The 15,946-nt window shown below is 43.2% G+C and overlaps 1 protein-coding gene across 1 annotated transcript in view; it reads left to right on the forward strand.

Annotated features, from left to right (window-relative positions):
- Positions 1 to 15,946, forward strand: part of stx1a (syntaxin 1A (brain)) — a gene marked incomplete at both ends in the record, with an annotated part of 51,005 nt that overhangs the window by 16,451 nt on the left and 18,608 nt on the right. Inside the window, 3 exons of the mRNA XM_079514050.1 lie at positions 1,078 to 1,177; positions 9,996 to 10,079; positions 11,995 to 12,056. Of these exons, the coding sequence (XP_079370176.1) occupies positions 1,078 to 1,177; positions 9,996 to 10,079; positions 11,995 to 12,056 (246 nt within the window). The remainder of the gene's footprint in view (positions 1 to 1,077; positions 1,178 to 9,995; positions 10,080 to 11,994; positions 12,057 to 15,946) is intronic.

The raw sequence follows: 15,946 nt of genomic DNA on the forward strand, positions 1-15,946 counted from the left end.
TTTCCTCGCCTCGCCTCACCCAGGCTTTCCACCACCTCAGAGGCAGGCGGGGCGTTACCATGTCTAATCACGGACGTAGAAAGAAATCACGCGCGCAGGATGCAGAAGGTGATTGCCGACCCCTCCCACCCTGCCTGCTCTCTTTTCGCACCCCTGCCCTCAGGTAAGAGACTGGTCTCTAAAGTGCTATACCTCCCGCTTTAAGAATAGCACTTATCCCGAGCCTGTGCGCCTCCTGAATGCTGACCCTCTTTTCACTCGCACTTTACAGCGTGAAGCTGCTTTGTAATACGACGAACTGCTATGAATTGCTATTTATTTATTCAACATGAATTGTAACGTTTTGCATTCTTCTTATTTATTGGTCCCCCTCATATGATGTTTGTACTTTTGTATCTTGTTCTACTGTCTGAATATGTGATGTGAATATGTGTCTTTTTGTATGTCTGTTTTTAGTGCACTGAAACAAATTCCAATCAACTCTGTTGACATGGCAATAAAGTCTTGAATCTTGAATCTTGAAAGTTCTCACTATTGATTAAGGCCGCAATTATATTATAATATTATATATTATAATATTATATATTATAAATAAATTGGACATGGCCCAGTTCACATTAATGGGCCTCATATTGACGAGGATGTCTGTAAGTGGGTTAGTTGATAACATTTCAATCGAATGGCATCCTATTAGCAGCGGAAGCCAATTTTAATTGGGTTAATCTATCTAATTCCATGTGACACACATAAATTTAATTTATTTTGATGGGTATAATGTTGCAGAGAAATTATGACAGGCTAGCTCAATTAGACTGCATGAACCTGTGCTACTAATCCTACTAGGCCTGGCCTCAGTGTTTTGCTAACAATATGACACAAGTTTAGCCTTTGTCCAGGGTAAATGGAAAGAATTGTCTGCCTCACTGTATTGTGGCTGTTGAAAAGATTCTCATTCCTCTCTGTCTGTTTCTTTGAATCCCTCCTGCTCTTTCGCTCTCACTCCCCACCTCTCTTGCTATCTGTCTGTCTTTCTTTCTCTGATTGTCACTCTGTCTCCCTCTCTGACTTCCCGACCAGGTGGAGGAGATTCGTGGGTTTATCGAGTCTCTGGCTGAGAAGGTTGAGGAGGTGAAAAGGAAACATAGTGCCATCCTGGCCTCACCCAATCCTGATGAGAGTAAGCGTGTCCATTTTTATCTCAATTTGCCTTATCTATACTCCATCACACGGGTGCAGTACTTAGTTTAGACAGTTTTTGGTTTAGACTAGTCATTGGTTAGACCAGTCATTAGTCCTACAACTACAACCTATCTCAAACCCTCACCCTAACGCTAACCTCCCACGGGGCAGCACACCTAAACCTAACCTTAACCCATGTCTAACCAATGACTAGTCTAAACTAAGTATGTACCCCCCATCACACAACGGTGTTGACAAAGAGCTCTGTTCTTTTCTGCAAGCATCATATAGAGAAAAATCCAAAGCGTTAATTGAAGACTGTGTACTCTCTCACTCATCAAGTGCTGTACACAGGGAGGCAACCAACTCAAAATCGATACATTGATTATGAAATGATTTGAACGATTATACCAGAAGTAAAGTTTTAATCCTGTTTGAAAGACAAAATAATTTATTTTGTCTTTCTGTCAGGTTGCATTCATATACAGTAGTAGGCCTATACATACTGCTTGCAAAGTTACACATAATTGCTACTACCTGATTGGGAAGCGCGTGTGCGCACACACTCGCACACACACGCACACACACACACACACACACACACACACACACACACACACACACACACACACACACACACACACACACACACACACACACACACACACACACACACACACACAAACACACAAACACAAACAAACAAACATTATCTGTGCACAGATAATTTACAGAAACGTACTTTATGGGCCTTTAATGAAAAACATAATATTTAATAAGGTCCAAAAAAGCCCCAGTAATGTCTCAAAGAGGCTTTTAATGGAAGCTAGCTGTAGTATAAATCAAGCACACTTTGTAGCTTACTTCATCAAACGCTCACCAGCAGCAAAAAGACTGATAATGGCAGCAGATGGCACAGAACAGAACAGAGAAAATATGACTATTATCAGGCCAAAGAAAAAGAGAGACATGGATGATTTGTTGGAAATAGAAAAAGAGGCATGTCGACAGACAGGATCCCCAGACCCCCAAGCAGGGGATCTGGGGATCCTCTCCAGAAACTTTTTAACACAGTAGTAGTTACGTATTAAAGTTCCTGTGTTCTGGTGACTTTTTGGACTTGCTTTTTAAATTGCACTTTGAGCACGAGCACTTTGAGCATGTTAAAATAGTTGCTGCGAGAGTGAGGTCTAGCCAACACCAACTCGGGATTCCTGGATCGCTGCCCTCCACAAATTCCTATCCCACATCAGGTTCTTGAGCTCTGCAGTGTTGTCAGCCAAGCTGTCTCGCCGCAGCACGTCTACTTAGGTTGTACGCTTCTTTCCCCTCCTGGCTTTGCCCTGGGTTGGCTCCCATAGGGTCAATTTACTTGCCTCAAGTTCTGGGTGCCTGACGCAGTGCCCTGCCAGCCTCATCCTTCTCTCTCTGACTTTGTCCGTGACGCGTGGTAGGTCTCCATAGAGGTCCACATTTCTGATGCGGTCCGTCCATGTGACACCTAGTGCCATTCGTAGCATTCTTGTGTAGACTCCATCCAGGGCTTTTTCCTGTTGTACTGTGAGGGTCCATGTCTCGGCCCCATACAGCTGTTAAAATAAAGAAGAAATATTCTTCTAAGTCTCAGTTTAAGGAGTCTTTTCCTGTCAAAGTTTCCCGACTTGTTGGACTTGAAATCCAAGAGAAATGACAATGCAGGAGTCCGGCAGGTGCAGTACTTAGTTTAGACTAGTCATTGGTTAGACCAGTCGCGTAGTTCAGACAAGTCATTGGTCCGAAAAATGACAACCCACCTCATCTCCTAACCTAACCATAACCCCAAGCACAGGAGCAGACGCTAGTCCGACATGCGGATGAATGTCGGACTAATGCCCTGTCTGAAAAGCGTCCACCCCCCATCTCAAACCCTCACACTAACCTCCCATGGGGCAGCACACCTAAAACTAACCTTAACCCTCTTCCAACCCTTAACGCACCCCTCACCGACCTTAATCAGGTCGTTTTAACGCACCCCTCACCAACCTTAATCCGGTCGTCTTAACGCACCCCTCACCAACCTTATGTCTAACCAATGACTATAGTCTAAACTAAGTATGCACCCCGGTAGAAATGCCGGAGACTCTTGCAGCATCCATGAGTGTTGGCAGACCTGATTCACTGTGTTTTTTAGTGAAGACCCATATTTTGAAGGTCCACCAAGATGTGAACCAGATGTAAAAACATACCTCTGTGTGTTATGACGTACAGTGGTCTTTTCTTTTCACCCAGAAGGCCAGAAAATAACATTTGTAACCTTTAGTTATGGGCCGTTGAATAAAGCTTGTTTTGACCAAAAAAGTAATCTGGGAAAAGAATCTGAGATAAATCTTTTTTTCTAAATCTGATAACGTGGAGGCGGATGGCAGGTGGAATTTTCACGTCCGGTTAATTTCCGGGAAAGCATATTTATCAATTTAGATGTTGCTATGTATATAGCAACAGGATCGTTTTCACATTTTCATATTTTGAATAAAAAAATAGATTTCTTTCTGAAAACTTAGGTTAGGATTTAGAAGGGCCAGGCGTTTTTTAAATTGACCTCAGTTCTAAATTGGTTAAGTGTCCGGTTAGCCTTTGTCATCTCTCTTGCTCCCTCCCTTCATTTTATCTCTTCACACATATTCCGCCTTGTATGCAGTGACACTGCAAGTAATCCTCCTCTCACCCACACACCCCACAAGAACAATTGATCTGCTTGCTCCAGGAGACATCAGACAAGCTCTTTAACTAGCCAGGGTGTGACACCTAGGCAGGTTTAGAGCAGTATTTAAGATAGGAACAAGCCTATAACTCGTCTCCTTCATGCCTGGGATCAATACGGTGTGTGTGTGTGTGTGTGGGGTGTGTGTGTGTGTGTGTGTGTGTGTGTGTGTGTGTGTGTGTGTGTGTGTGTGTGTGTGTGTGTGTGTGTGTGTGTGTGTGTGTGTGTGTGTGTGTGTGTGTGTGTGTGTGTGTGTGTGTGTGTGTGTGTGTGTGTGTGTGTGTGTGTGTGTGTGTGTGTGTGTGTGTGTGTGTGTGTGTGTGTGTGTGCGTGCGCGAGCCTGAGTGCCTAAGTGCCCATCAGTCAGTGTCTGATGTAAATGTCAGGGTCGTTCATTATTTTGAGGTCAATATGTTCTCGCCTTCTGCTTGCTGCAGTGTGGCCACCGGCAGCGTAGTATGATTGGAGTTTGTGTGCGTGCATGCATGCATGTGTGTTTGCATAATGTGTGCATAAGCATATGTAACTTGTATCTAATCATTGCAGCCAGTATTTATGTATCTCCGCCAGGGGCAGGAAATTTGTTTTCAACCCCTGTCTGCCTCTGTGTGTCTGTCTGTGAGCATCTAATCTCAAAACTTTGAATGCACAATCCCAGTATGACGAGGAAGATCCTCCACTGGATTCCTTGGATCATGACCCAATGCTCTATAGAGCGTCGCAGTCCCGCCTCCTACCCGGGACCAGGAAATGAAATCCAATGCATTATTCTCATAGACATTTCGTAAAGTATTTATTTAAAGACGGTTACGCCGCGGACAAAGCCAACTCGAGTCGTGACAACTCATGACAACACAAACAATATTTTGGACCAAACAAATAATTAGAAAGAAGAAAAAAACGGCAGGTTACAACACTTTTTTTTTTCTTTTTCTTCTTTGTAATTATTTGTTTGGTCCAAAATATTGTTTGTGTTGTCATGAGTTGTCACGACTCGAGTTGGCTTTGTCCGCGGCGTAACCGTCTTTAAATAAATACTTTACGAAATGTCTATGAGAATAATGCATTGGATTTCATTTCCTGGTCCCGGGTAGGAGGCGGGACTGCGACGCTCTATAGGGTATAGCAGTGGGTGAGGTTTTCTGGTTCGACTGAAAAATCTGCAATACATTTTTCCCATAGAGATTCACAAACATATTGATATGGGATGCTGATGATTCATGACCATAAAACCTTTGATTATGTGGAAAAAAGTAGCCAGCAGATGAGGCAGATTTGACTCTGAAAAGCCCGCCTTCCATTTCCCCCCCAAACCGGGAGGTATAATTTTCCATTACTACCTCGCGCTGTCACATCTGATCTCTCTTTAGAAGCGTTAATATTCCAAACGAGATGCTTGGTTAAGTCAGAAATGAGGACAGAACATCGGCGTTCTGATCAAAACCATGGACAGCGACGTAGATTCAGAGAGAATAGACAGTTTTGTGTGTGTGTGTGTGTGTTTCTGTGTGTGTGTGCGTGCTCTACTGGCCACTGGCAGTGTTAATTGAGAAGCTGGCAGTAGCCTAGCCTCGATCCCAGGCTTAACTTATCTGCGAAAAGAAAAGCCTGGTCACAACGTAAGGCAGAGAAGCTATCGGCGGATGTATCCTCCGGAACATATCCGTCAGATGTATTTCCCCCAGATACGATATTTTCCCGACCAATCACAACACGAATGAACACATTTCATTCGCGGAGAATGTAAACTGATTTGTAAAGCATCAACGTTATTTCCTTGGGCAATACTTCCGCTAAAATCCCGCAACTTCCGCCCAAACAAATGATAGTCTTTACAGCGTAGGTCTTGCCCAGGGTGGCAGTAGCCTAAATGAGTTAAACTCGGTTGGCTCCACCGTCGGTGTGTGAATGTGTGTGAATGACATTGCAAAGAACTTTGGATAAAGGTGCTGTAGAAATGCAGACCATTTATCATGTACACTATGTCCGAGTATCCTATTTCTGATTCGTAAATTGCTTTGCTTGAGATGTACAAGTGGAGAGGCTTGATTAAATTGCCTTGAGGGTGTGAATTTTGTCTCCCTGCTCTCCCACCCTCGCAGTGCACAAAGGAGCTCCTCCACCCTCAGACTAAATCAAACCAAAATTATTTTTAGGTTTCCTCTCTACTTTACTTTCCCCCTCTCCCTTCTGGTCTCTTTATCTCTCTCTTATATCTCCCTATATTGTATTTCAAACAATGAGGCAGCTTTGAAGTGTTGGCCCAGCAACAGTGAATTACATCCAGGAATTACATTTTGGGCAGGAAAGATGTGTTAATTGTCGTCTCCCCGCGCACAATCGTAGCACTAAAGGTTTTCAAAGAGATATACCTGCCAGACGAGTAGTATACAAAGGCTGAAAGGCTTGCATTTACATTCCAATGGGTGATTGAGGGTCGTGCTCTACCGCAACGGCCAATCAGCTGTCCACTAATAGTTCTCATGTCTTGTTTTTGTCCTCTTTTTTTCTCATTGTATGGATTTTGGCCAGGCCAGAAATGGATTTGGACAGGCGGACGCCTGCCCTCGCCTTATTGTAGATACGCCTCTGCTCAGCAACTGTGTGGTCTCTGCTTGTCTTCTGACTTCTATATAAAGTTCAAGTTGTCTGTCTGTCTAGGCCCATATTATATAGCCAAATTAGCCATGCTTGTCTCCCAGCCTTTATATGGTCATTGCCACCATTGGTGTGTCGTGTGTGAATGTGGGAAGTGAGGACTCTGGCATTGACTGTTTGCCGCTTCACCTCCCAATGTATGAATGAATGGACCATTGTAAGCGCTTTGAGTAAGCACTCAAAAGAAAAGCACTATAAGCACTATAAAAATGAAATCTATTATTATTATTATTATTAAATAACCCTGGAAATGACAGGCAAACAGAAAATAGTTTCAGTTCAGTTATGTTCTGATTGTTTAAACAATGAATCAGATTGTATGAAGTAACTCAATAGTTGAGTAGTCATCAAATTAGAATCTTCTTACTTCGGCTTGAGTAACAATACTTTTACTTGAGTGGCTACTCTACTCAACACTACCCACCTCTGCTGGTATGTTCTTTTAATTTCCAGTACCTGATATTCCATTAGACTCTATCTCGTATTCAATCTCAGTCTTGCAGTGATATTTGAGGACTTGTGGTAGAAGTCTCTGCCTGTCCCTAACGGCAAACATGGACTCTAGACAATCAATGAGAGGAGCAAACATACTGAGCACTGTCAATATGTTTACTGAGGGAGGCAGACACAAGCAGAATAAAAAGGAACCAAAGAACAGTTATGGGGGAAGAGATAAGGCCTGCAAGCCAGAGATTTGAATGACAGCTGGGGGACAGCTTTTGTCTCTCTGTCTTGTTAATGTCACGTGACGTCACAATGTGACATTGGCTCTTTGACTGAATCACACACTTTTGCATACATATGTGCACGTGCCAAGATGCACACAGACACACGCACGCACGCACGCACACGCGCGCATGCGCATGCGCACGCACGCACGCACGCACGCACGCACGCACGCACGCACAGCTGATTCTGATTATTTGAATCCACAAATTACAATTGATTTTACAGAAACAAATATAACAGCGTTGACAGTTCATGTTCACTTAAGGACACACATGGCACCTCCTCCTCCACATAGACATTGCCTATAACAGCCAAAACAGAACAGTATTTGGCAAGTTGTTTGGCTTTGCTCTTTGTCATGCCAGCTATTCTTAGGCCACTCATGGTCATTTTATGCACATGGCCCAGGCTTCCGAATATCAGTATGGCAAATCTACAACGATACCCCAGGTTTGTTATAATTCCAAGTAATGGTTGGTACTTAGAATGTTTATCTTGGACTGCCTGGTCCATGTACAAATCAAAGACACAGCCCACCTCCAGAATCAGGACCTCCTTGTGACTGGTGTCCAGCGACGCCGGCCTCCTTGAGGTCCCTAAAAGGATCAAACGCAAAACCTGGGGCGACAGGGCCTTCTCTGTGGCCGCCCCTACCCTCTGGAACGCTCTCCCCAAACACATCCGAGATGCCCCCTCACTTCCTACCTTCAAATCTGCACTGAAAACCCACCTGTTCACAATCGCATTTCCAAGCTGATGTGTTTTTAAAACGTGTTATATGCACTGTTTTATTGGTTTTATTCTTTTAATTGTTTTTTTCTAATAAAGTTGTCCTTTTGTAAAGCGTCTTTGAGTGTCATGAAAAGCGCTATATAAGTCCCAGATATTATTTGATGGTGAATTTTATTTTTATACATCGAATGTGAAATAGGGTGATCTGAATCAACACAACATTCCAACTTTCCCTGCAGTCGACGGCCACACCAATGTTGTTTGGCTTCAGTCTTCTCGTACTAAGCAGAACCCTTCTTGCTGTTTCTAGTCTAGTGTCCCCTCCCTGGTGGGTGAGGGTAGCCTCCACTACCACGCACGCGCGCACACACACACACACACACACACACACACACACACACACACACACACACACACACACACACACACACCCTAGTGACAGGGCCGGATTTAGCCAGCCCCACCCACCCGCGCCGACTCCGCCGGCGCGGGTGGGGTGTCAAACCCTGCCTAGCGATGACATCAGGGAACGACAGTTTTCTACCTCTGGTCTGCTTTGAGGCAGGATTCCAGAGAAGAAGGGAAGATATAACCTCATTGTCAGCTCTGTAGCAGTGGCCGGCAAACTGTGTTCTTCTGGATCGGACTAGTGAAGAAACATGGGGAAGGTTGCCATATATTTGATTAGCTACAATGCTACTGATATTATATATGCACAGTTGTAACTTGCATGAATATGCAAAACGAGATTGACAGCCCTTAAATTCATATTTAGAAAATGTTTCAGATGTAAAATAAATCTGAGATGATGGAATGATGATGGATGATGATGGTCATGGAAGGGGAACCTTCTGAAAGCTTCAATGGGCAAAGATAATCAACTTCAAAATCTCAAAAAAATGGTCAAAATGACCTCTCAGTCATGCGAGTATTAAAACATTAATCCGTGCTCGCGCTAAGATTATTAGCTTCCGGCTCGGGCGGAAGTAGCTCTTCTATTCTGCTTATTTCGCGCATTTCTCTGGCACTGCGCCACGATCCTCCCTAGATGGCTGGGCAGGATTGTGTTAAGATCGTCAATAATATATTCAACCAAGTGAAGATAACTCTCTGTCTTCTCTCCCACTTGAAACCGTGAAATAATTAGTATCAGTGATAAACATCACCATAGCAACACAGTCTTAATGATCATGCATGGCAACAAGCATGTCCTGAAGATTGAGAATCACCGAAGAGGCATATCTTTCTGTGAAGTCAAAGCTCATGTCTCTATAATTTCAGTTCTCCCTCATTCAGCGTCTCCTCTCTTACTTTGTTCAGACAAGCAGTATAATGATGTTGAAGAGGCACTTGATAGGATGGTTTGAAGTCTAGTGTTTTGTAGTCATGAAGGCTAACTTTCTTTATTTCTTTCTTTCTTTCTTTCTTTCTTTCTTTCTTTCTTTCTTTCTTTCTTTCTTTATTCACGGTGGTGTGTGTGTGGATACGTGTGTGCTGTCCGGAGCTGATCGATCATCTAAAAATGATGAAAATCATGCTTTTCGACGACATATAGTATGTCGTTTTTCATGGTTTTTGATGGTCATCCCCTAGCTGGGGGGTACGTATATATACGGACATGGGAGAGAATTAATCAAGACTCCTAAGTCTATTACAGAGAATGCAGATTTTATATTCCTTTCTACGTCTTATCTGAATCTTCACTAATTATAGAACTCTTCCAGACTGAGTTGAGCAAGCCTTTCCCTTGAAGTAGAGTGAATTTACAAACATCTACAATAAAACTGGCGGCAGTGCAATGCATGTCTTGTCTTCCCTTTCTTATGAGCATAAAGCATTACATGCCAAAGAAAATATGCCATTGTCGAATTATGATGAGAGAAATTTCACTTTTCTTTTCTTTTGTTTTGTTTTCTTTTCCTTTCTTTTCTTTTCTTTTCTTCTCTCTTCTCCTCAGAGACTAAGACTGACTTGGAGGATCTGATGGCAGATATCAAGAAGTTGGCTAACAAAGTGCGCTCCAAATTAAAGCGTAAGTACAGTATGCTTTTAGCTCATCCCTTCTCCTTTCATACTCCTCTCCTTCCCTCCTCTCACCTATCTTACTCACTTCTCTAATTACTAATTAGCCCTGTAACATCTCACACTTTAATTTCTCAATATCCCACTTCTCTGCACTGCATCACTGCCTGTCTCATTCACTCAACTATACTTCCCAGTCTCAATATAACATGATTTCACTCCCCTTTTCTACACGCTAGTGTTCTCCTCTTGCTCCTAGGGCTGCAACTATCGATTATATTATTGGAGAGAGTATGTTTTGCACTCCGTCCGTCCGTGTGTGTGTGTGTCCGTCCGTCCGTCCGTCCGTCCGTCCGTCCGTCTGTGTACACCTAATCTCCGGCACCGTTAACCCGGTCGGTGCCAAATTTTGCACGCACACTCCCTGGATGCCAACGATGAACCTCTGCCCCAAATTTTCCAGAATGGCCTGTTATAGCGCCACCAGGAGGCCGACTTTTGAAAAAAATGTACTCCTCCAGATTCTGTCCAAAAATCCCGCAAATCGTTACACACTATCTCTATAGTCATGTGTTCAAGACGGATCTGTCCGGTATTTCAGATTCCATCCTAATTGGCTAACATTGGCTTTCAAAGTTTGTAGGTTTGGCCCGTTTTGAACAAATAGCCTCAAATCATGAACGGAGCATGCAATTTACATGAAATCTTTCACAGACTTTCCTACTAGGCTGAGGAATATATCTCACCCTTTTCACATTGGCTTGTTATAGCACCACTAACAGGTGGATTTTTGCAAAACACATTTTTGGAACAAAATCCCTCAAATCATCCAATTGATGGCGTAAGAAGAAATGCCACTATTATAGCGCCACCAGGAGGCCACAATCTGACCTGCCCTGGTGGAGACCTGTGATTATTAATCAACATTTGTTTTATTTTGATTAAATCGATTAGTTCTTCAATTGTTGCACCCCGGCTCCTAGCATGGGTGCTGAGTGTGACCACTTTTTGTTAGCTGTAGCACACAAGTTGACACAACATGGTTTAGAATTTCATGATCCTCCACTATTTGCAACTTCTATTGCATCTCTCCAAGCGATGGGCACAGGTGTGTACGATCAGGGTTCATTCATGGCTCAGCCCGGAGGTTAGAACATTGAGTAAATTCCCTTACCGTTCGAAATATTCTTCTCAGCACACATCCCATGCAGGCATGCACACACAGGCACACACACACACACAGGCACAGACACACAGACCGTGATCTTTATTAGAGGTGCGATTTCTAAATGGAGGTCTTTCTGCTTTATGGAGGTCCTTGAAAGAACATTTATTTTTTAATGTAAATTAAAGCGAGTGTGTACTGTAGGTGTATTTTATGTATTAATAAGCCCTACCTTGCTCCTCCTGCAGTACCATTTTCAAATGTGAAAAAATATTTATATTTTTAGACACGGGTCCTCGTCCTTCTCATGCCCCTGCCAACATTGCTCTCTATGTACTGTATGGAGACACATGCAAAGCAAAGCAAAGTTACTATATTTACCCAGGGCATCTGGGCTAAGCTCAAGAACTTGTTTCCAGCCAGGCCCTGCTCATAGAACATTTCATGGTAGTGGTTCAATGCCTTGCTCAAGGGCACTTCAGCGGTAGTAATTTTAACGTGTCGGACCGCTGATTCGAACTGGCGACCTTCCGGTATCAAGACCGCTCCGCAATCCGTTCGGCCACCGCTGCCACATACATGCACACATACATGCACATACAGTAATATGTATACTCACACACTTACCAAGGTGGTGTGAATGTTGTTCAAATGGAAGTTGGGATGTGAATGAGCAGTGCTCATTTCTCAGCATCACCTTTGACCGAATGATTCAGTTTTGATTTTGAGCAATGATTTTGAACAATGATTTTCACTGGTTCATTTTCAGATACAGAACAGGAGGAGGGGCAGAATAAATCTTCAGCTGATCTGAGGATACGCAAGACACAGGTATTTTTGAGTGGTGCAACCATAGGGTGCAGCACTCCAATGCCCAGCAATGTGTGTCCCTTTGTCTACGTGTATGTATGTATGTATGTATGTATGTATGTATGTATGTATGTATGTATGTATGTATGTATGTGTCAGGGGTGGTTTTCAAGCAGGACCCAAATACAAGGAAGTCGGGATCTTAGAAGTCTTTATTCAAACAAAGACCTGCAGTAGCGCAACACTAGAAAACATAAAACAGACTTGGAACTCAGGTGATAAAACAATAATCCAACAGAGAACACAACCAAACACAGGGTTTAAATAGGCACAAGATTAACAGGACACAGGTGAACTCAAATCAAATCAACACAAGGATTGGCTGGGGAAAACAAGACACAGGTGAAACAAAGAACCAAAAATCAGGGAAGGTGAGACAAGGCAGGAAACTACTACAAAGGAGGACAGGAAACACAAAAGCATCAATGCAAATAGCCGTGAAGTCCAGCCGAGCATTCAGCTCCACAACACGGTAGGGCAGGCGCATGATTACCAAACTTCCTCGCAGGAGGACAAGCCGTGAGCTTGTGGATCGTCTGTTTTCGGCACACGAGTCGACACCGTTGTACCACAAAGTAAATCTGGCAGAACGTGCACACATCAATGCCTGCCAGTCTGCCAAGTCTCAACAATATCATCACTGGTTGGCTTGTTATTGTGTTTTCAGAACGTCGTTGTTTAATGGTTGTGAGTGACTCAACACTCATCTCACGCTGATAGTAAGCAGCGTGCCATGTGGGTTGTGAAAGTGGCACCTCCAGGGTCCTCCGTATGTGGAAGAACAACAATTAAAACAGCTACCTCTAATGTTCTCATTGTTAAAATAAAATGCTAGTATTTACATGACTTGTAACTTAAACAAAAACATAGTTTTCAACTGGGAAAGGAAACGTCTCAAGCATGCAAGTTTAAAAAAATATCACACCCATGTGAAATGAGGGGCGCTCTTATCATCATAAATGGCCATTTACTGCTTTTTATATAGAAAGAAAATTGATAATATGCATAATTAAGTTCACCCTTTTGGCCCGGCCCTCCAAAATATTTTTTTCTAATTCGGCCCCTTGGGAAATATAATTGCCCACCCCTGCCTTAACGGTTCCTAGTATTATTTTTTTCCCCTTTTTTTCTGACATAGATTATGCTTATATTATAACCTAACCAAGTACATAAACACAAATTCAAATTCAAACACTTTACAATTATGGTGGCACTATTATTTAAACTTCACCACCACCAGCTAGCCACCACAACAATATCATTGTTGCAATTTGTACTGAATATTGCAATTTGTACTGTATATTAAATATACAGTACACATTGCAATAATGATATTGTTGTGGTGACAAATGTTGTGTCTTTAATGTTCAGATTAATTTAATATGAATGACCCCAGTTACAACAACAAGCCAACAAACAACAAGCCAACAAAAAACAAACAAACAAACAAGCCATAGTGCTTTCTTGGGTTATAAAATCCTCTTAGCAGACCTTGCATTGAACTGTAGGCTACGTTCCTGTGCTTTTTTCTGCAAACTGTTTATAAAGTAATCAATCTATGGAGGTATATATGCACCTAAAGGCTGGGCTCTCAACATTTTAGAGCCAAATCAAAAGCAGTTGAGTTGCTTATAAGTTGTACAAAATAAGTGCAGACAAATTGATTTGGCTCTATAGTGATTCATAAAATATCAGACAGAAAGACGTCGAGTCATTGGCGTTCTAAATTAACACCATTAACAACAGTTGTACAATACGCCTAATGAAAAGCTCTGTAGACTTTTTATTTTCTAACGTTACTAGCCTGGGGAAAGTCTTGCATCATCCTCGTCCCCCGCCGGCTGTGGTGGAGCTGCGGGGAGTGCAGGCACGGCTTTCCGTAGGCTCTCAAACATGATGTGCCTAGATTAATCTCGTGAGTCGTGGACTCGTGTAGGCATATTGATTTTGAGATGTTTTCTCAATGTGGACGTGCAACTGGTACAAGTTGCAACAACCTTTGCAGGGAACTATGGCATCGCATTTATTGCACTTTGCGTGCTCAGCCTCAGAGTAATTTCCCTCTCTGTTAATCACACTTTAGAGATCTCTTCGACATACTATCCCGCTCGCTCCGCGGCGGTGACCGGTCGCTGAATACACAGAACAGTGGTATCCTCCCCGACCCAACTCACTCATGTGGCGGTGGCTCAGGGGTAGAGTTTCCGGATGGTAACCGCAAGGTCGCCAGTTCGAACCCGGGCTCCCCCAAAGTTAGTGTCGAAGTGTCCTTGAGCAAGACACTGAACCCCTAATTGCTCCTGATGTGCTGGTTGGTACCTTACATGGTTTCCGCTGCCATCAGTGTATGAATGTGTGTGTGAATGGGTGAATGTAATGCACAATCTATGTAAAGCGCCTTGGATAAAGACGCTATATAAATGCACCATTTATGTAGGTGGGGTGACGTCACCCCAGTAACTTGGCTCTGCTTGCATGCATGCATGCACAGACACAGCGGAGCTAAATGACGACTGATGAGAACCGTTTGGGGAACCGTTAATAAAAAAACGATGGAACCGGCTCCAGATCCGCAATGTCAGAACCGGGTCTGAAATGGACTCGGTTCCGAATTCCAACCCTAGTTGGTACTATAAAGTTGATAAGTAAAAAATAAAAATAAACATTTTCCCCCTGTTTTTGCAGGCCTCAAGATCAGATAGAATGATACATTATAGTCACCAATGTACAGTTTTTAAATGTACAAATATTGTAATCAAAAAAAGAAAAAAATAGTTTTTAGCAGCCATTACGTGATTCCGGGTGTGACAGTACTGTACTGTACAGTACTGTCGGCACACGGTAACTTTGTCATTTCTTAACCGTGTGGTGCAACTCCCCACACGGAGTTGCACCACTCACTTCACATGGGTGTGATTTTTCTATTTCACCTGAATTGCATAAAGCTTTATTGATCCCTGATGGTGAGAAATTCAGCGACTGAAGCGAGGTTGAAACACAGGAAAAACTATGTATTGTAAGGATTGAAACCAACAACATGAGACAACAGCCCAGAACCAGTGTTGGGGCCCAAAGATGGGAGAATGCATTTCAACATGAGGTAAGTACTTAGACAGTCCTTCTTTTTCAGGGGGGGACCAGGACCAGGACACCAGTGGAGGTAAGTGGTATTACAGGTAGGTTTTGTAGAATAGGGCTTTAGTTCAATATTCAATGAGGATTTCTTCAGAGGAGAACAGTCAACTCAAATGAAGGGTAAAGCCTCTGTTTTACAAGCTCCTTTTGAACGCATCGTTTTCAGCCGAGCCCAACGGTCTTTTCCCATGCATCAGTAAAGAGCCTACGACGTGAGAAACACACAGTCAGTCTATTGTTTCATTTATAACATCATATTGTAAGGGAATGTGTACTCGCCTACCCAGAACCGCACACCAACCTGCCCACGGAGAGAGCTGTTGGCGAGTGCGGGGAGACAGAGGCTTTTATACTGTTTGGTAGGCTGCGCAGGTTGTTCTCATAAGAAGCGCTCCAGCAGGTTATTAGGTATGTACCTGCCTTCCAGTACGTAGCCCAGCCTACAGTGCTTCACTCCGCCTCTTGCGCACTCTCTCTCTCCGGCAGGTGGCACTGTGGCGCACGGTCCCTCAGCGAGACGCCACAGTATGTGTGATGTCTGTCTGTCTGTCTGTCTGTCTGTCTGTCTGTCTGTCTACAATGAATGTATGAATGAATTCAGTAGTCTACGTACAATATATATGTACTGTAGACTGGACGAAATTAACGTAAGGATAGCAAGTTTACTGTAGCTCGATCCAAGATGTTACAGGACATGTTACAGCTGCCAAAGCTTG

Source organism: Electrona antarctica (assembly GCF_951216825.1).
Source record: "Electrona antarctica genome assembly, chromosome: 11".
Taxonomy (NCBI): Eukaryota; Metazoa; Chordata; class Actinopteri; order Myctophiformes; family Myctophidae; genus Electrona; species Electrona antarctica.